General features: G+C 44.2%; 1 protein-coding gene across 3 annotated transcripts in view; it reads right to left on the reverse strand.

Annotated features, from left to right (window-relative positions):
- NELL1 (neural EGFL like 1) overlaps window positions 1–20251 on the reverse strand; it is a 572342-nt gene that overhangs the window by 107890 nt on the left and 444201 nt on the right. For all 3 annotated transcript variants that reach the window (XM_060177021.1, XM_060177020.1, XM_060177019.1), the window contains one exon: window positions 10537–10632. In XM_060177021.1, the coding sequence (XP_060033004.1) occupies window positions 10537–10632 (96 nt within the window). The remainder of the gene's footprint in view (window positions 1–10536; window positions 10633–20251) is intronic.

Genomic DNA, 20251 nt, shown 5'->3' on the forward strand with positions numbered 1-20251 from the left:
GATTTTTAGGCAAGATGCTTCTAGTTAAATAATGCTACAGGGTACCTTTTCATAGACTCGATCTACCTGGATAAAACTGATACCACATACCACCCGTAGATGATTTCCAGAGCGCTGCTAAGTGGGAGATTGCCTTAAAAACAAACTAGCTTAGCAAGTCGGATGCCGCTGACATTTCCATCATGGCCAACATGAATGAATTCACAGAGCAGCACGTGCCGGAGCCCAGTAAGTAGCTTCGTGCAACAGGCCTTCCGATCAGTGGGGCTTTACAAAGTGGAGTTATACCGATTACAGAGAATTGAATTCCTTCCCGCTTTGACTACTAGCTTCCACGAGCTTTTTCCTAAATGATCCACAGTGCTGTACACATTCCTGGGTGAGAATTCGTAAATTCCAGGGGGCTGTGTGGTGGCACTCCTGGTTAAGCACACACTTTATAGTAGCCAAGGACCCGGGTTCAAGCCCCCAGTCCCCACCTCTAGAGGGAAAGCTTTGTGAGTGGTGAAACTAAGCTGCAGGTGTCTCTCTGTCTCTCTCTCTCTCTAGCTCCCCTCCCCTCTCAATTTCTCTCTGTCTGATAATAAAAGTATTTTCTTTAAAAAGAATTCTTATATTCTAGTTACTAGGAAAAGTTTATACTTTCCAGGCTCCAGTATATTATTTTCTTGCATAAGCCTGTTTTTTTTGTTGTTGTTTGTTTGTTTTTGCTAAATCACTATGCTTCAGGTTACACTAATGTTTATATTTCCCAGGGCAAAGGATTAAAAAATTAGTACATGAACCAAACACTTGACTTTTCACAGCCTGACAGCAGGAGACTGGTTCTTGGGGGAGAAGAGCTGCTTATCACATAAATAATCAGGAGCTATTTACTGCAGTCCTGGTAGACAAAGTCATCCCTAATACTCACTAACAACTCTCCTTGACTTCATGGAGAATGTCAACCCCCTATTAAAAAAAACTGTCTCCTTTTACTTAGGGTCCTGTGGAGATGTGCTGACAAAGCTTCTAGAAACACACAACCTTTGGTGAAATGCACATATTACAGTGTGCAACGACAGGTTCAAGCCCCTGGTCCCCACCTGTAGGGGGAAAGCGTCACAAGTGGTGAGGCAGGGCTGCAGGTGTCTCTCTGTCTCTCTCTCCCTCACGATTTCCCCCTCCTGTCTCAATTTCTCTCTGTCCCTATCCAATAAATAAGTAAAAGTATTTTTTTTTTTTAAAAAAAAGAAATACACAACCATTGCTATTATTATTAATTCCACACTTTCCTACAGTCTCAGTAGCATATAGTTCAACTTTGGTGTCATATAAGACAGACTTCAGATGGAGTTATTAGAATTTGTAATCTATAAAATAAAAGTGAGCAGAGATGTCAAATCTACTGTGCTTGTCTATACCTACTCATCTATGCCACTGATTACTGGGACCCGGCCACTAGTCAGAGTTGTGATCATCTATCACATTGATTGAGCTCAGAGAAATAACAGGTAGAAACTGGATTCTCCCTATGTCAAAGTTCTGGTAGATTAAAAGAGTTAAGAATTCTCGTTTCCAGAAGCTGGATGCCAGGTGAGCTAAGCAGGACTTTTCAGAAGTTAACTAGTGGCCAGGTTCCAGTAATCAGTGGCATACAGCGATCACAACTCTGACTAGTGGTCTGGTCCGGTCCCATTAATCAGTGGCATACAGTGATCACAACTCTGACTAGTGGTCTGGTCCCATTAATCAGCGGCATACAGCGATCACAACTCTGACTAGTGGCCGGGTCCCAGTAATCAGTGGCATACAGCGATCACAACTCTGACTAGTGGTCCGGTCCCAGTAATCAGTGGTATACAGTGATCACAACTCTACAACTATAGTCAGAGCAACGGGTATGAGACTAGCGCTTCAGAAGTCCAAAGGGCTATTCCAAGCATGGAGGTTCCTAGAAGGAAAGTGAAAACAAACAAGCAAATGGCACATTACAAGATCACTTGACATGAGTTCATTTAGTTCACGCACATCCGTGTGCGTGCTTAAGGCAATCCGAGGAAAGGGCATCTCCTTCCTCACAGTAAATCTGGCAGGAGAACACAAGAGTCACGTAAGATGGCAGGATGTCCACAGGCCCAACAGCTGGCCGGCATGGAGTCAGAGTTACAGAGAATGAAAATGAATGTCCATGTCCAGGGGATTTCACTTGATACTCCCCACTCACCAAGAACTCTTACCAAGCATGTGAAGGAGGAGGGGCCAGCAAATGCTCACCATTCATCCAGAGGGAAAGTCAGCAATCCCCGTATCAGAAACAGGAGAAGGCATCCTTCTCTCCCCCCCAGGACAGCATCCTGGTCAGGATTCATGAGCCTTACCAAGTGCTAAAGGTTATTAGCTTAGATCCTAAAAGGCACAAATACAGTGATTACGGTATATTATGGAAATTCCTACCCACTGAATTTTCAAAGAAAAACAAGCTCCCAACTCTCTTGGTGGTAATAATAATAATAATAATTAACTACTGCTATTTTAAACTCTGTGAGAGACTACCAGAAACTCTTCCCATTCTCCCTAAGATCCATCCTCCTTCTATTCCTGGAACCTCTGGGGCTCTGCTCATTTTCCTTGTTGTCTCTTCTCTCTGGCCCCTTCCCCGGTTACACTGCTTCTGTTGGCCTGAGCTACGTCCACGCCTCCAGGGCTGCCATGCTGTGTTGAGCTGCTGCCACCTTGTTACTGCCGACTGTCTCCAGAGACGCCGAGTCTGGATGTCGGCCTCCAACTCCCCTCGTCTGGTGAGACCTTTCCTAACACACAGGACCCCCAGCTCCATGCCAGATGCTGCATTCCCTACAGATCCTAGATGCAATCTGGGGCCTCAGGTACTGGCTACAGGTGTCCACATATCCATCTGCCTCAGAGGAAAAGAACTCAGTAGCCCACCTGGGTAGACTCAGACCTGAAAGGCCTGGCATTCTAGGAGAAGGGCCTGCAGGAGGCATCATGAATTCTCGAAGCATATTTTTACTGCTCAGGCCCAGACACCCTCCTCCTCCCCCTTGCTTTACTCCCCTCAATCACTCTGTCTACTGGATCACTTTACAAAAGGAAAATATAAGGTATATTCTTCCATCTATTTTAATTTTGTTCTGACAGAGCACCAGCATTATTGTTACTCCTTGATAAGCTTCAGAAGAAACACAATACAACTGGCCAAGAGTTATACTGGAAAAATTATGTATCAAGTAAAGGACAATGACTGTCCCTATGTTAACCTTTATTAGAAACATCAAAGTCAATGCAGAAAGCCTTGAAGCTAACTGAAACTCCACTAAAATCCTAGGACTATTTCCTCCCTAACGGGAGGCCAGATCCCATAAAACTAAAACCAGTTTGGAGACGACAAATGACACTCAATGCCTTAATAACTGGGAGAAAGTCTTAAGGTTTTAAGCTGTTTAGATTAAAAAAAAAAGTGACTACAAAGGCTGGATGAGGGCAAGAGGCTGGCTCACTTAATGGTGGCCTTTTGGGTCACTATCAGGCCACCCCGTCACCTGGAGCCCTAGCCAGGGAATCATGGGATTCCCCCTCATAGATAATATGGGCCTAGACCTCTAATACAATTTTCTCTTCACCATCACTGGTCACTTCCATCAAGAATGTCATCATAATCCCTTTTGTAGGCTTCTTCAGGAAGCCAGAACTCCTACCTTCTGCATCCCATACAGAATTTTGGTCCTTGCCTCCAGAGAGGGATAAAAAAAGAGATGTTTCCAATGGAGAGGGTGGGACATGGAACTCTGGTGGTGTGAACCATATGGAATTTACTCGTTATTTTGTAATCTTGTAAATCAATATTAAATCACCAATAAGATTAAGGAAAAAAAAAAGAGAAAATCTGAATGCTTGCGATCCTTGAGTTGAATCAAAGTGTCAGCAAATAACTAAGGAAGTGTGATAACCGGTTTTCTGAGCTGACAGATCTACTTATGTACAGAGCCAACAGTGCTACCAATAAAGCTGAAATTCAGTGTTTCTAACTTCAATTTAAGGGGCCAGGTGGTGGCGCACCTGGTTGAGCACACATGTTACAGTGCGCAAGGACCCAGGTTCCAGCCCCCGGTCCCCACTTGCAGAGGGAAAGTTTTAGAAGTGGTGAAGCAGTGCTGCAGGTGTCTGTCACCCTCTTCCCTCTCCATTTCTGGTTGTCTCTATCTAATAAAAAAATTAAACTTCAATTTAAATTCAAGAAAGGAGAAATAAATTAGCAGCAAAAATTATCTTCTCGGGGACTGTAGCTAAATTAAGCACGCTACAATCTCAAGTGCATTAACTCACCCTTTCCCTAGAGCAAAAGTCTGTTGCTCAAATTAATATGTGTTAGCTTATCAACTACATAGTAAGCAACTACATAAAATGTGCAGGGCCACAGGGAGGATAGGAACTGTCAGAGATGACACGACTAAACATGCTCACGCTATGTGGCACAGAGACAGACGAGAGGAGCTGGAAATCGAGGTGTAGAACTTCAAAAGTGGAAGACAAGGAAGAGGCAGGATCTGACCACTTCCGGGCTGAGTGTCCTTCTTCTTTAGAGTCTCAGCGACAGCACTTGGAACCTTGAGGATGGAGTTAACCACAGTCATTGTCACACACAGTGTCCTATACTCCCCAAAGTGACTGCAGGGAACTGTCTCACAACAGCATGAGATGTGGCCTGCTGATGACTTTCTTGTGGTACCACAGAGCTTAGCGACATTACTTGCACCACTAACGGGCACAGGCGGTAGAGCACCTGGTTAGTCGCAGAAATTACCACTCCAAAACCAGATTCTGGAAAACAAAGGGATCTTCACGCAAGGGGAGCTAATGCTGCTTCAGAAAGTGTGTCTCTAACCCCTACTGTATTACCTATCTATCAGTCTATCTATCTATATCTATCTATTTTAGTTATCGCTGGATCTATCTATATCTATCTATTTTAGTTATCGCTGGATCTATCTAATCTATCTATATCTATCTATTTTAGTTATCGCTGGATCTATCGATCTATCTAATCTATCTATATCTATCTATTTCAGTTATCGCTGGATCTATTGATCTATCTATCTATTTTAGTTATTGCTGGATCTATCTATCTATTTTAGTTATTGCTGGATCTATCTATCTATCTATCTATCTATTTTAGTTATTGCTGGATCTATCTATCTATCTATCTATCTATCTATCTATCTATCTATCTATCTATCTATCTATCTTAGTTATCTCTGGGGCTCAGTACCAGCACTATGAATCCACTGCCCTTGTCAGCCATTTGTTCCATTTTATTCGACAGGACAAAGAGAAATTGAGAGAGGAGGGGGAGATAGAAAAGGAAAAAAAGACAGACGCCTGCAGACCTGCTTCACTGCTTGTGAAGCAACTCCCCTGCTGGTGGGGAGCCGGGGCCTCAGACCCAGATCCTTGTGTGGGTCCTAGAGCTCAGTACTGTGTGCTCTTAACCGGGTGCACCAATGCCTGGCTCTCCTGAGCTTGACAGAAGAGTAGAAAGTGGATACATGAATCCACATACATAGCAAAGTAGGTGACCACGGCCCACGACTTGCAGGAGGACAGAATCTGCGTGGTCTCAATGGCCCTGGGACACAGACAGTATTACCAGGAGAAAACTCATCGGAAAGTCTATGAAACTTGTTGCAGCCATTCATGGGTCAGAACCCCAACTCCAGTCATGACTGTCTGAGAAACACGTTCACATGTGCTCACCCACGCTGAGCAGGGGGAGTGCCGCTACCTCACAAGAAACAGCACAGGCAGGGGCGTCAGGTGGTGGTGCAGCTGGTTAAGCGCATGTGGCACAAAGCGCAAGGACTGGTGTAAGGATCCTGGTTCGAGCCCCCAGCTTCCCACCTGCAGGGGAGTCGCTTCACAGGTGGTGAAGCAGGTCTGCAGGTGTCTGTCTTTCTCTCCCCCCTCTGCCTTCCCCTCCTCTCTCCATTTCTCTCTGTCCTATCCAACAATAACAACAATAACTACAACAATAAAAAACATCAAGGGCAACAAAAGGGAGAATAAATAAGAGTAAAAAAAAAAAAAAAGAAGAAGAAATAGCAGAATCCTGTTAGTGTGGGAGGGGCAAGGTCTGCTCCACAGAGGCTAAACAGCTTGTGGAGGCAGATCTCCTGTCAGGACCCAAGCACCTGCCTCTGTCTAGAACAGTCTCTCTAGCCACCCTGCTTACTCATTTTACAGACCCGATTCCTACCTGTGAATAAAAGCCATCACTCCCTTCAGTTACAGTGAAATGACCCGAGGACTTGTTCTATCAAGCCTAAGAGGATGAAAAGTTAAGAGATGTTTCTCTCATATCTGAACCCGGGGGAAAGAGAGACTTTGGCATGATGGTAGGCAGGGCTTTGAAATGGCTCCAAGCAGCACTAAGCGAAGATTCTGTTTTTGGAAGCTCCACAAAATCTAAAGTCTACTGGACCTTAAACTTGGCTTCTACATGACAGCTGGAAAAAAAAAAAAGAATAAAAAAGGAAGAAAGCTGAGTGGGTGGAACTGAAGACAGGAAAGGTTTACTGAACTCAGGGCAGGATTTTACAGCTGTTCCCAAGAGGTGTGATCTCGCTGCTGGCTCTGGCCTCCTCTGCGCTCCAGCACGACGCCTCTCTGCTGGTCTGTTTCAGGGAACAGACACTTACTTGAGGGAGTAGCTCCTGCAGCCATCATTCTTTGGTGGATTCAGCTGGATGGGCAGCTCAAAGCAGCCTCAAATCTGTAGGTTTCCCATTTTTAGAAAAGGCCACAAGAACAGTAACAATGCCATATTAATAATAGAAAGTGACATATTTTAGTGTGTTGGGAGACATTAACTATATCTCCTTACTGCTATGGACTTAGAGATCTTTTTAAAGACTTAATTCCTTCCACATCCTGGGAGCAAGGTAGACAGAGTGATTACAAATAGATGAACAAAGGTGGTAGCGCAGCTGGCTAAGCACACATGGCGCAAAGCACAAGGACCGGCATAAGGATCCTGGTTCGAGCCCCCAGCTCCCCACCTGCAGGGGAGTCGCTTCACAGGCAGTGAGGCAGGTCTGCAGGTGTCTATCTTTCTCTCCCCCTCTCTGTCTTCCCCTCCTCTCTCCATTTCTCCCTGTCCTATCCAACAACAACGACATCAATAACAACAACAATAATTACAGCAACAACAACAAAAAAAAAAAACAAGGGTGACAAAAGGGAATAAATAAATAAATATAAAAAAACAAATAGATGAACCCAGAAATATCAATCTTGAAAATCTGGGCAAGAGTTTGGCTCGTCACCATTCTTTTTTACTGGTTGGTGGACAATATACTCAGGGCAAACTCTTACCCTGGGTCTATATACCTGCAAGTCCCCAAGGCACAGGCTCAGAAAAAGAAAAAAAAAATCTTGCAAACAGTCTCTTCCTTATACGCTGATTCCCAGGTCTGGGGAGACTGCCTAGAAATCTGAATCTATGTAGGAGGCTCATAGATTAACTGCAAGAAACACAGGGGAAGTGTGTACGTAGTCCAGACTTTGTGGAATGTAGCCTGAGTTTTATTTTCAGTTCTAATGCCGGCTTCATACCTAAGACAGCAGAAGCTAGTTGGTTCCCTAAGGTCTGCTGACTCCATCTACACAATGGGAACCGTGACATCCATTTCATTTGTTTGTTCTTTACATGAAAATATTCATTTAAAATTCCTGTTGCAGAGTTAGCACATGCAAAATGAAACGGTGTTAGTAGAAGTGATCACCACCGGAGTTAGGCGATGGCACAGTGGGTTAAGCGCACATGATGCAAAGCACAAGGATCCCAGTGTGAGCCCCCGGCTCCCCACCTGCAGGGGAGTCGCTTCACAAGCAGTGAAACAGGTCTGCAGGTGTCTATCTTTCTCTCCCCTTCACTCTCTGTCTTCCCCTCCTCTCTTGATTTCTCTCTGCCCTATCCAACAACAACGACAGCAATAACAACAACAATGAGGATAAACAACAAGGGCAGCAACAGGGGAAAAGTAATAATAATAAAGAAGTGATCACCACCAATCTCCACCTTAACATCACCACCCTTCTCTTCCCATTCGCTCTGTGTACTCGTTTTAGAGAAGCCGAAAAGGTCAAGGGGAGATAATGAAATTCCTCTAGATAAATTTTATTTTACAAAATCCAATTAATAAAATAAACTGTGCCACGGTGAGGAGAAGCGCATATGCCAAGTCACCATCCTGCTCCTTTGCTTTGGGCAAGGTTCTGTTAGAAGCAGAAGCTTTAGAATTGCTTTAAGTATAATTTTAAGTATGAGTTTTAAGTATAGTTGCTTTTCTGCTTATAGTGTGAGATGGAAAATTCCTTACCCTTTCCCCTAGAAAAACAAAACCCACACACCAAGATGTAAGAAAGAGAATAGCTAGCCTAACCAAGTCCTTGAAATCCAACTACTTGCTCAAGGTCGAGGGAGCTGATAGCCAGGTGGTCTTGGCTGACAACGAGAAAGTGTGGTGACCCTATTTTGCATAAAGGCTTGAAATTAGACAATCCTTATAGGCTGCTTAGGATATGACAATGTCTGAAATGATTGGATCCTGTGTTTTCTGTAAAATGCTATTGAGTGTGTGATAGAATTCTAGTTTTGCATATTCCCCACCCAGAATGTACTCTAGAATCCTATAAATTGTGTGGTTTGAGCCTTGTTCAGGGTCGAGCTGGTGGACTGCTGTCAGTCACCACTCGGCCCGGATTCAAATTCGTGAATAAACATCTTTTGCTTCCTTGCAGTGGATGGTGGTTTGATTTTGCTCGCTAACAGGTTCCTTAGACTTGTGTGATTCTCTCAGGCTGCTCGCAGGTAGGACTCGTACCAGCGATATGTTCCCCTTTAAGAAAAAAACCATTCACCTAATATTTAACAACTCTGATTCAATTTCCTGGTATCATCACAAAGTCCAGAAAAGACATACTCAGTGGCTGTTGGGATCCTTAGTGGTTAACATACGCAATTAGCTTTCGACAAGTTTTATTATAAATATACCATGGACCCTTTGAAATATAGTTAAAATAGGCCTACTAACTATCTACAAAATGGAGACCCCTCCCCTAACTCTTCATCTGCACTATTCTAGCCTTTAGGTTCATGATTAGTCAACAATTTGTTTGGCTCTAGATGTTAATTCTGTTTACAGCCACCAGGTTACAGATGCTACCATGATGACAACTGGACTTCCCTGGGCAGACGACCCCACCAATGTTTCCTGGAGCTCTGATTCCCCAGAACCCTGCCCCACTAGGGAAAGAGAAAGACAGGCTGGGAGTATGGATCAACCTGTCAATGCCCATGTTCAGCGGGGAAGCAATTACAGAAGCCAGACCTTCCACCTTCTACATCCTACAATGACCCTGGGTCCATGCTCCCAGAGGGATAAAGACTAGGGAAGCTATCAGGGGAGGGGATGGGATAAGGAGTTCTGGTGGTGGGAACTGTGTGGAGTTGTACCCCTCTTCCTCTGTGGTTTTTGTCAGTGTTTCCTCTTTATAAACAGGATATATATACACACATACCAGCAGTGAGATGAAATGAGACAGAACATGATCTGATGGACCATTTGGGGGATTATCAATGGACTCACTGATATTCTTTTGGTAAGTTCAGAAACCCTTAATTTAAAAAGGAGGAGACAGTAGGTCTGCTTTGACCTTTGGCATCAGAGGAAGACATCCTCGCCCTTATGTAGGCAAGTGACTAGGGCATCTCTCCACTTATCAGAAGCGGGGTTCCACACTCATTCAAACATAACACAGCAACTTAACCGAGCAAAACTCAGGGACAGATAGACTGGAGCACTGGAGGACCCCTGCTATCAAATCCTTCCGTGCACTGGTACTCACCTGGGCCACACTGACCTGGCGAGGCAGCCTCCACTGGCATAAAGGCATAAGGGCTTTACCATGGATCAAAGAGCTCTAGTTCACCAAACACCATCACATGCAAACACAGCCCTTGTTGCTAATAGTATGTGCTTGTAATTGGAATATTCCTAACAGTAATTGGCTTCTATGACCAGGTCTGTGAATGGTAATGTCCCTAGCAAACCAGTATTAGAATCCACTTCCAAGCACATCGCTACACCTGCTGCTGGACTTCTTTCTTGTGCTTTCCCAGAGGGGATGTGTGATCCTTATCTGGGTCCCACTGACACAGCAGCTTGCTGGATCTCTAAGAGTTGTGTGTGCTACACCGCTTGATGAGAAGTTGCGCAGGGCAGATAGTCTGCCTTTCCCTCTCATTAGCACTAATACTGCATACTGCAAAGGACGACAGGAAAAAAAAATGTTGACTTTGCTCATTTAGACACTTTGGAGAGAAGGTAAATGCAGTTCTATCTTTAGGATGGCAACAACTGTGCAGTCATCCAAAGCAGTCCGCCCTCCTACAGCCACGTCCACTGCAGAAACACAACGAGCAGGTAAGCCGCCGCACTCTGCACACACGCATGCACACGTCGACCAAGTAGTTACCTTTCTCACAGTGACTTCCGGTGAATCCAGCTGGACAGACGCACTGGTTAGGAGCCACACATGTTCCACCATGTCTGCAGCCCTCTTCACAGAACGCTGTCGGAAAACAAAGCGGAGGTTTTTCTTAGACAAGTGGGAAATAATAAGGAAAGTTACATGAACAGTGTGAGCACTGGAACAAAGCTTTTCTGTTGTCACATGGAAAATACACATCTGTGTGAGCAAAATTAAATGTTTCCGTCTCTACACATAATAAGTTATGGAACCTATTTTACTACTTTACTAGAGATTGACTGAAATCATGCTTGTCAAATGTTTAGCACAGGGCTGGTATGGGTAGCTATTACTGTTGTTAAAATGGATTTGAATTTAAAAAAAAAAGACCAAGTAAGTAAGAAGGATAACACTGAAATCAAAGTAAAGTGACATTATATACTGCTTTTAACTACTGTTTTTCCTTAGGCTCTATTCCTCAGAAATCAATAGCGAAAGGGGAGATAGGAAGGGAGAGAGACAGAGAGACACCTGCAACACTGCTTTACCACTCACAAAGCTTTCCCTCTACAGGTGGAGGCCAGAGGCTCGAACCTGGGTCCTTGCACATCTTAACACATGCATCCAACCAGGTACGCCACCACCAGTCTCTATTTCTTTCTTTCTTTTTCTTTTTTTTTCCTCCAGGGATATTGCCTGGACCACAAATCCACTACTCCTGGAGGCTATTTTTTCCCCTTTTATTGCCCTTTTTAAAAAAAAATCATTGTTCTGGTTATTATTGTTGTTATTGTTGTTGGATAGGACAGAGAGAATTGGAGAGAGGAGGGGAAGACAGAGGGGGAGAGAAAGACAGACACCTGCAGACCTGCTTCACTGCCTGTGAAGTGACTCCCCTGCAGGTGGGGAGCTGGGGGCTCGAAATGGCATCCTTACGCTGGTCCTTGTACTTTGCGCCACGTGCACTCAACCTGCTGCGCTATCGCCCAACTCCCCCAGTAACAGATTTCATGTGCAGGTCTGTACCACAGGTATTAGCAGAGTAGCAGAGACAGTCTGCAAGGGCGGAAATGCCAGACGGAAGGGCCACCCATACAGCTCAGTTTCTAAGCACCTGCCTCTCAGTGTACGGAACACAGGCTCCAGACTTTGGCAGCGCATGGAAGACACGACAGCAGTAAGAGAAGGTTCAGGGCTGAAAAAGTTGAAAAACAAGATCAGAAACGAAAACACAAGTAGAACCTGAAATGGAATTGGCATATCGCTCCGAAGTAAAAGACTCTGGGGTGGGTGAGTGGGGAGAATACAGGTCCATGAAGGATGATAGATGACATAGTGGGGGTTGTATTGTTAAATGGGAAACTGGGGAATGTTATGCATGAACAAACTATTGTATTTACTGTTGAATGTAAAACATTAATTCCCCAATAAAGAAATAAATTTATATTAAAAAAAAGAATAGGAAAGCTATCAGGGGAGGGGAGGGGATACGGAGATCTGGTGGTGGGAATTGTGTGGAGTTATACCCCTCTTATCCTATGGTTTTGTTAATGTCTCCTTTTTAAAATAAATTTAAAAAATTTAAAAAAAAACCAAAAATGTAAGATATAAAGTAAAAAAGAAAAAGTTTCATGTGGTCTCAAAAGGTCGGGAATTGGAAGCAAGCAGGGAGCACAAGTTGGAATTGTTTTATTAGTATTATTAACTTGGTTTTTGTTTGGCCTTTGATCATCTCTAGGGCTTCACTGCTCTAGGCTGACTGAGATAGTCAGAGACATAGAAAGTCAGGGAGGAAGAGAGGAAGGTACCTAGCCCCGAAGCTTCCTTCAACCTGGTGAATCCGAACCTAGGTCGGACACACAGCAGCCAAGCGGCAACTTCACCAAGCAGGTATTTTACCAGCCCATGCCTTGCTTCGCTCTGCTTGCCCTGAGAGCCACTACCACAGAAACGCACCTGTCTTTGTGCGTGCACGCACATCTGCAGACCTGATGATTAGGAATCTAGGTGTCATTTCATAATTTACTTGTGCTGTTGATTTATTCACTCCTTAACAAAAGTGACATCTGTATTTCTTGATAAGAAGATATGAGAGGTTTCTCATATCCTAAGAGTGTGCAGATGTCATAATAAAGAAGGCCCAAGGAGGGTAAACGGAGCCAGTCTCTGTAATGCAGTTAAAATATGTGCATGTGCCACACAGTGTCACAGGTTAGTTTTCTGTGAAATAAAGTGAATGATAGTAATAGTCTTAGGACTGCAGAGAATGAGCCAGGAACAAATTGTATCAGATGCAGACAATAAAAATACAAAGTACTCAAGATTCAACAAGTTAGGTATCCTTGTTATTAAAGCTTAATTCCGTTCTAGTAGTCACTATAGTGATTATTAACATGGAATTGTCAGGTTGGTATTCTGACTTCTACTAGAAGATTGATGGAAGTCACGCCCAGAAACCAAGCTCCCTGGTCCTGAGGCTGCACAAGTGATAACAGTGTCGTCAACAGTTAAGCTCACCACCTCCTGTTACATTATGGTGTTTTTTTTTAATGACAGTCTGGCATTTACTTGGGAGCATTTATTACTATCCAGGAAGAGTTCCATAAAGACTAATCTCTTCTTTTAGTATTTAGTTTTATTTATATATTTGATAGGGACAGAGAGAAATTGAGGGACGGGGGAGATAGAGAAGGAAAGAAACAGACACCTGCAGACCAGTAACAGCCATTGTGTCTTTGCCAACTTTGTATATTCCCAAATATGGCTAAAGTATGTGATCCTGGAGGTGGTGCAATGGATAAGCATTCAACTCTCAAGCATGAGGTCCTGAGTTCAATCCCCAGTAGAGTGATGTCTAACTCTTTCTCTGTCTCCCCCTAACTTCCTCATAAGTGAGTATATAAAAACTTTTTTTAAAAAGTCTAGTAATATAGCGAGCTTATGAGTCTGCATCAGTCATGATGACGCCAAAAGTCACTAGACAGGGAGCGATGGTGGATTATATCAGTGGTTAATATAGCAAAATTCTAACTGAAAGAAATCTTGGTTGTACAGGATAGTGACAGTATGATATTTTAAAAGGAATGAAATTATAAAATGCTAAATTGTTCACACTCAAAACTTCTGCACCAGTCACAGGGGACTCGGATCTTCAGAGGAACAGAACAGGAAGGCAGGTTTGCAAATGTCACATTTGTGGAGACTTAATCTCATCACCATTCACTCAACCTGACAAGAATAGTTCTCCAGCACTAGGAGCTAATAGCCTTCTATTCTTTAATCGCTCTGCGTGACTCTTCACGTCTTACCAGCCCATGTCTAGTTTGCAGGAACATGCTGCATCCTGACAGAATAGGGAGACACGTTGCAATACCATCTGTCTCAAGGAAATCTTCCCACCTTCTAGTTCCTTTGGAGAAAAACTTTTACTGAAGCTCATTTGTGAACCTTTTTTTTGCCTGGTTTTCACATTCCAACCCTATGGATATGGAAGCGATTAATCTACCAATAAATCCGGGACAGTGCTTTTCAAGTGGCAAGAAGATGACGGGCTTGAAAAAGCAGTAAGATTAGAAGCATGTAATTATGGGGGGGAGCTGGGCAGTAGCGCAGTGGGTTAATCACAATGGCACAAAGCACAAGGACTGGCACAAGGATCCCGACTCCCCACCTGCAGGGGGGTCGCTTCACAAGCAGTGAAGCAGGTCTGCAGGTGCCTGTCTTTCTCTCCCCCTCTGTCTCCCCTACTCTCTCGATTTCTCTCTGTCCTATTCAACAACAACATTAATGGCAACAGTGATAATAACGACAATAAAAAGGGCAACACAAAATGGAAAAAATGGCCTCCAGGAGCAGTGGATTTGTGGTGCAGGCACCGAGCCCCAGCCCTGGAGGCCAAAAAAAAAGCATGTAATTTTTAAATTTCAGCTCTATTTGGGTAGTGAGTTACTTGGTGTGAATACTTAAAAATAACTATGAAGACACTGAATACAAACTGACCATCAGGGATCAACATTTACAGGGTCTCATAAACCCATAAAGACTATGCTGGGCCCGGTGGTGGTGCGTCTGGCTGAGCGCACACACTAAACGTGCACAAGGACCCTTGGTCCCCACAGCAGGGGGAAAGCTTCACAAGTAGTGAAAAAAGGGCTACGGGCATCTCTCTGTCTCTTTTCCTCTGACACCCCCTCCCATCTCAATTCTCTCTGTCCGTACCCAATAATAAATAAATAAATATATTACAAAAGGGGGGCTGGGCGGTTAAGCAGGCTAAGCGAACATGGCGCCCAGTGCAAGGACCAGTATAAAGATCCCGGTTTGAGCCCCCAGCTCCCCATCTGCGGGGGGGGGGGATGGTGGTGGTGTCACTTCACAAACTGTGAAGCAGCTCTGCCAGGTGTCTATCTTCCTCTCCTCCTCTCCATCGTCCCCTCTTCTCTCGATTTTTCTCTGTACTGTCCAAGAACAATAGCTATAACAACAATAACAACCACAATAAGGGCAACAAAGTGGGAAAAATGGCTTCCAGGAGCAGTGGATTCATAGTGCTGACACTGAGCCCCAGCGATAACCCTGGAGGCAAATATATATGTTAAAAGAAACACCACTGAAAAACAAAAGACGATGATTAATTTGAAGGTTGACATTCTCCAGAAACCTAAAGTCTGGCAGAAAGATCCTGATGTTCAACCAAGCTCCAGGCCAACTTCTCTCCTGGTGGTGAGAGGTCTTCAAACACGATCAGTGTTCCCCCTGATCGATACCGTAACATTTTCCTCATTAGGTAAATCGGCCCAGCTAACTGTATTCTCTCTGAGCAGAAATGATTCGGCTTCGAGGCTTGATCTCAATTCCCCCAATACAATTCTGCCATAATGCAGGTGACACCATCAACTTTTTATCTGCCATGAGGTTCATCCCCTTTGTTTTCTTCAGAACGTGAGGCAAAGGTACCCTCACATTTCCCCAGGTGCCATCTAAGGGCAGTCAGCTCAGTATTGACATCCAGAGGGTGGAGGACCGGGGTGCTGCTAACAGCCTAGAAAGCATGGGGTGACCCCCCGCAATATAATGATTTGCCCCCAAATTTCCATAGCCTTAAAATTAAGAAACTCTGTTCCATCTTTGTACAATTAAATCTCTTAGGTGACAGCAGCAAAAGTCTGTTGTCTTAATCCCCTTTACTGATGTCTCCTTTCACAGCACCCCTTTAAAACTCTTTAAGATACGCAGAAATGCTAAGAGTGACGATATGTAAGACTAAAGATTTAGTTGCCTTCAGTTCTTATTTTTCTGTGTCAGATTTCTCACACAAGCACATAGTATACTGGATACCTTGATAGTGATTAGCCTAAAAAAAAAAAAAAAAAAAAAAAAAAAAAAAAAAACTCCTTCAAATGGGGCTACGTCAAACTCGGAAGCTTCTGCACAGCAAAAGAAACCACCACACCGACAGACCTCCCACAGAATGGGAGAATATGTTTACATGCCACACAGCAGACAAGAGGCTGCTGACCAGAATGCAGAGAGAGCTCACCCAACTTAGCAACAAGAAGACAAATGACCCCCACCCAAAAAATGGGGAGGGGACATGGATAGAATAGTCACCAAAAAAAAAAAAAAAAAAAAGAAAGAAATCCAGAAGGCCAACAGACATATGAAAAACTGCTCCAAGTCACTGATTGTTAGAGAAGTGCCAATAACGACAACAACCAGATAGGACTTCTCTCCTGTGAGAATGTCCTACATTTTCCCCACCTGCAAGGGGAAAGATTCACGAGTGGTGAAGCAGGGCTGCAGATGTCTCTCTGTCTCTCTGTCACCCCTCCCCTCTCCACTTCGTTCCTATCCAGTAATGAATAAATAAATAACATTAAAAAAAGAAAAGAAGTGATCTAAGGACATTCTGTTAGGTGACAAAGGGGCTTCAAAGCACATCACTACTCTGTCTCCAAGGAAGACGTGGCCTCCTACTGCATGCAGGCCCTGTGCTAGGCGCTTACGAGTCTACAACAAGTTATAAAGACTGTCGTTTCACAGCAACGGAGAAACAGTAGCTGAGAAAACACGGAGAAGAATATGATTAATGGTGCCTGACTAGCCAGAACACAGTGCTGCAATGCGGCTGGCGTTTGAGTGTGTCCTGAAGAATGGACAATGGGGTTCTTGCCAGGTGAAGAAATGCAGAAAAGAAATGGCTTAATTGAAGCTTTTGTCCTGTGAGACAGTATAACGCAGAAAAAAAATTAGCAGGTGTCCCCGCTTACATCACGGTCAAAGCAGATGAACAGCAGTGGTGAATATAGTTAGCTGCCCAGGGAGTTAGTTAGGGAGACACTTCTAATTTCATAACCATCCCATTCACCTTCCCTCACCCTTGTCTATTTTCTGGTGTCTAAATTGGCTATTTTTTTCTTTTTTCTTTATTTCCTTTTGTTGCCCTTGTTGTTTTATTGTTGTACTTATTATTGATGTTGTTGTTATTGGATAGGACAGAGAGAAATGGAGAGAGGAGGGAAAAACAGAGAGGGGGAGAGAAAGACAGACACCTGCAGAGCTGCTTCACCACCTGTGAAGCGACTCCCCTGCAGATGGGGAGCCAGGGGCCTGAACTGGGATCCTTAAGCCGGACCTTGTGCTTTGCGCCACGTTTGCTTAACCCACTGCGCCACCGCCCGACTCCCTAAGTTAGCTATTTCAAGGCTTATTAGTGTCCGGCCCGGTAACCTGCATCAAATAGTCTGCCCATCATTCTACTTGGCTGGTTGGAGACTGTATTGTGCTAATCTTTTATAATTCTAGAATAAGCACATTTTATATCAGGTACCCTCATACTTGCAACCATAAAATACAAAATACTTTTGCGTACCCATAATGCATTCTTCTATTTTACACAGTATTATGTTCCGTGGTATTCACTCCATTGTGTTCTGCTGCCTTCTATATTCTCCTCCACACTGACAATCATCTATAAAATACAGCTAAAATCCAACCTGCTTCACCAACACCAAAACTGTTGGGGGTTTTAAATGTTTACTTATTTATTTATTGGAGGTTATTGCCCTGCAGTGCTGGCAACAGAATTAAGTCGGATACTGCGAGCCAAACTGGTCCAGCACCTCCACGTGGGAAATGCTCAGGGAAGATCTGGCCTTGTGTGTGTCAGTCTCTCTCTCACACGGCTAACTAATCCCGTCCAGCAATCTCTTCTCGAACATTGTGCTTCTCTGCAGAAGGATTTCCCTGATACCGGACAAATCTCTACTTGAGTCTGAGAGCTGGGGTTAGAAATCGATAGAAGGAAAATGAAAGAGAAAGGCAAAACCTTGAAAGGAGACATAGAGTAAGAGAGTGTTCCGGGACCTGGTGGTGGCGCACCTGGTTGAGCTCACATATTACCACGCGTCAGGATGTAGGTTCAAGCCCCGGGTCCCCACCTGCACAGCGAAAGCTTTGCGAGTTGGTAAAGCAGGGCTGAGGGTGTCTCTTTGTCTCTATCTCCCTTTTCCCTCTCCATTTCTGGCTGCCTCTATCCAATAAATCCATCAAGTTAATACAAAAAAAAATTAGTGTTCAAAATTCAAAAAACAAATGTCAGTACGTTAGTCCAGGTTTTCCTATGATGTCAAAACCCAGGCAGCACATCTACCTGTGCAACAAGAAGTCTGAAAGTAATTCAAAACTGGTGTTCAGCACTGAGGAGAGCACGGGGAAACTGGGGTTTCAAAGTGTTATCTGTGAGAAGACAGCCCGGGGGAGAAGGCCAGCAGGCCCCCACTGCACTGCTACACTGCAGCCCACACACACATTACCCCCGGAGGTCACAGTCTAAAGACACCGAGAAAATAAATTCCAGCAAGCCCTCCTGGTAAAAAGCCTTCAGCGATTTTATTATCAACGCGCAGAATTAGATGTTAGATCTCGGGTGAAATATGAACCTCACTTAAAGTGATTCAAATAGACCCGAGTTCTCAGAGGGCTTTCCCATTTCTCACCTTCATCTTAAAACCTTAAGAGATTTCTCAGACTGGTAAAGCATGTTATGCTTTTAAAAAGTGTTTACAAGAATCTGGTATCTTTTTTTTTCTTCCCGTAAGGGGGAAACTGAGTTTTAGATGATGATAATGATGATTGCCTCCAGGGTTATAGCTGGGGCTCAGTGCCTGCACTACAAATCTACTGTTACTGGAGGCCATCTTTTTTTCCCATTGTGTTGCCCTTGTTATGACTGTTACTGTTGTTAGTGCTGTTATTGTTGTTGGACAGGACACAGAGAAGTTAAGAGAGGAGGGGAAGGGGGGAGAGAAAGATAGACACCTGCAGACCTGCTTCACTGCTTGTGAAGTGACCCCCCTGCAGGTGGAGAGCCAGGGGCTCAAACCAGGATCCTTCCACTGGTCCTTGTGTTTCGCACCATGTGTGCTTAACCCGCTGTGCCACCACCAGGCCCCCAGTTTTAGATTATTTTAAGGCACAAGAATGCCTGGCTGACGCAGTGCTGCATGTTTCTCTATTTTTCTCTCCCTCTCCTCTCTCAATTTCTCTCTGTCCTATCAAATAAAAGGAAGAAAAGTAAATTAAAAACGCTTTATAGATATCCCCTAGATTATGAAATGTTTTGAAAAAGAATGTCAGGCTATGGGGCTGTGGCACCGAGTCTGATACATAAGCAGCAGAGCCAATTTTACCAATTTGTGAGAAATGACTTGTTTTAAAACAGTGGGATGGGGGGAGTCGGGCGGTAGCGCAGCGGTTAAAGTGCACTTGGCGCAAAGCGCAAGGGCCGGCTTAAGGATCCAGGTTCAAGCTCCAGCTCCCCACCTGCAGAAGAGTCACTTCACAAGTGGTGAAGCAGGTCTGCAGGCGTCTGTCTTTCTCTCCCCGTCTCCCCCTCCTCTCTCCATTTCTCTCTGTCCTATCCAACAACGATGACATCAACAACAACAACAATAATAGCTACAACAATAAAACAAGGGCAACAATAGGAAATAAATATTGAAAAAATATTTTTTAAAAAGTGGGAGGGGAAGACAGAGGAGAAAATAAGGGGCAAAGAAAAAAAAATGAAGAAAGGAGGGGGAAAAAAGTTGAAGAAAACAACCAATAAGCAAGAACAAAATAATCCAGATGGTATCACCTGCCTTGGGGAAGGCAAAAGCAGATTGAGGACTACAAGGAGCTTAGCAGAGCGGCCACTGTTTATGTAGCGAAGGCAGGAAGCCTATCTGACTGACACTGGGCACACAGGGAGAAGAGAACAGAAGGAACGTGGCAGAGGGATACTGCTGTGATGGCCGTCTGGCAGAGAGGAGGAGCTTAGTGCAGAGGCCCGACCTGGTGACACGGGGCCCTGTCTGAATGTCTGGTAACTGCGAGGCTGCCAGAGATGTCAGAGTCCGAGTCATATGAGAACTTTGAGATGTGTGCTGAATCAAATAAAGAGCTCATGAGTCCCACCAGGTCACTTAGGTTGGAACCAGATTTTTCTGACTGCCAGCTTGAGGAAAATTAACAGTTGAGGTGAGCCAGGAACTGGTGAAAGCAGATGGACTAGTCACTAAACTATTACAGAGGCTGGAAAGATAGCATAATGGTTATGCAAAATGACTTTAGTGATTGAGGCTCTGATGTCCCAGGTTCATTCCCCCACACCACCATAAGCCAGAGCTAAGCTGGACCCTGGTAAAAAGTAACAAAGAGAAGGAGGAAGAGGAGGAGG

The sequence above is a fragment of the Erinaceus europaeus genome, chromosome 17 (assembly GCF_950295315.1).
Source record: "Erinaceus europaeus chromosome 17, mEriEur2.1, whole genome shotgun sequence".
In the NCBI taxonomy this organism is placed as follows: Eukaryota; Metazoa; Chordata; class Mammalia; order Eulipotyphla; family Erinaceidae; genus Erinaceus; species Erinaceus europaeus.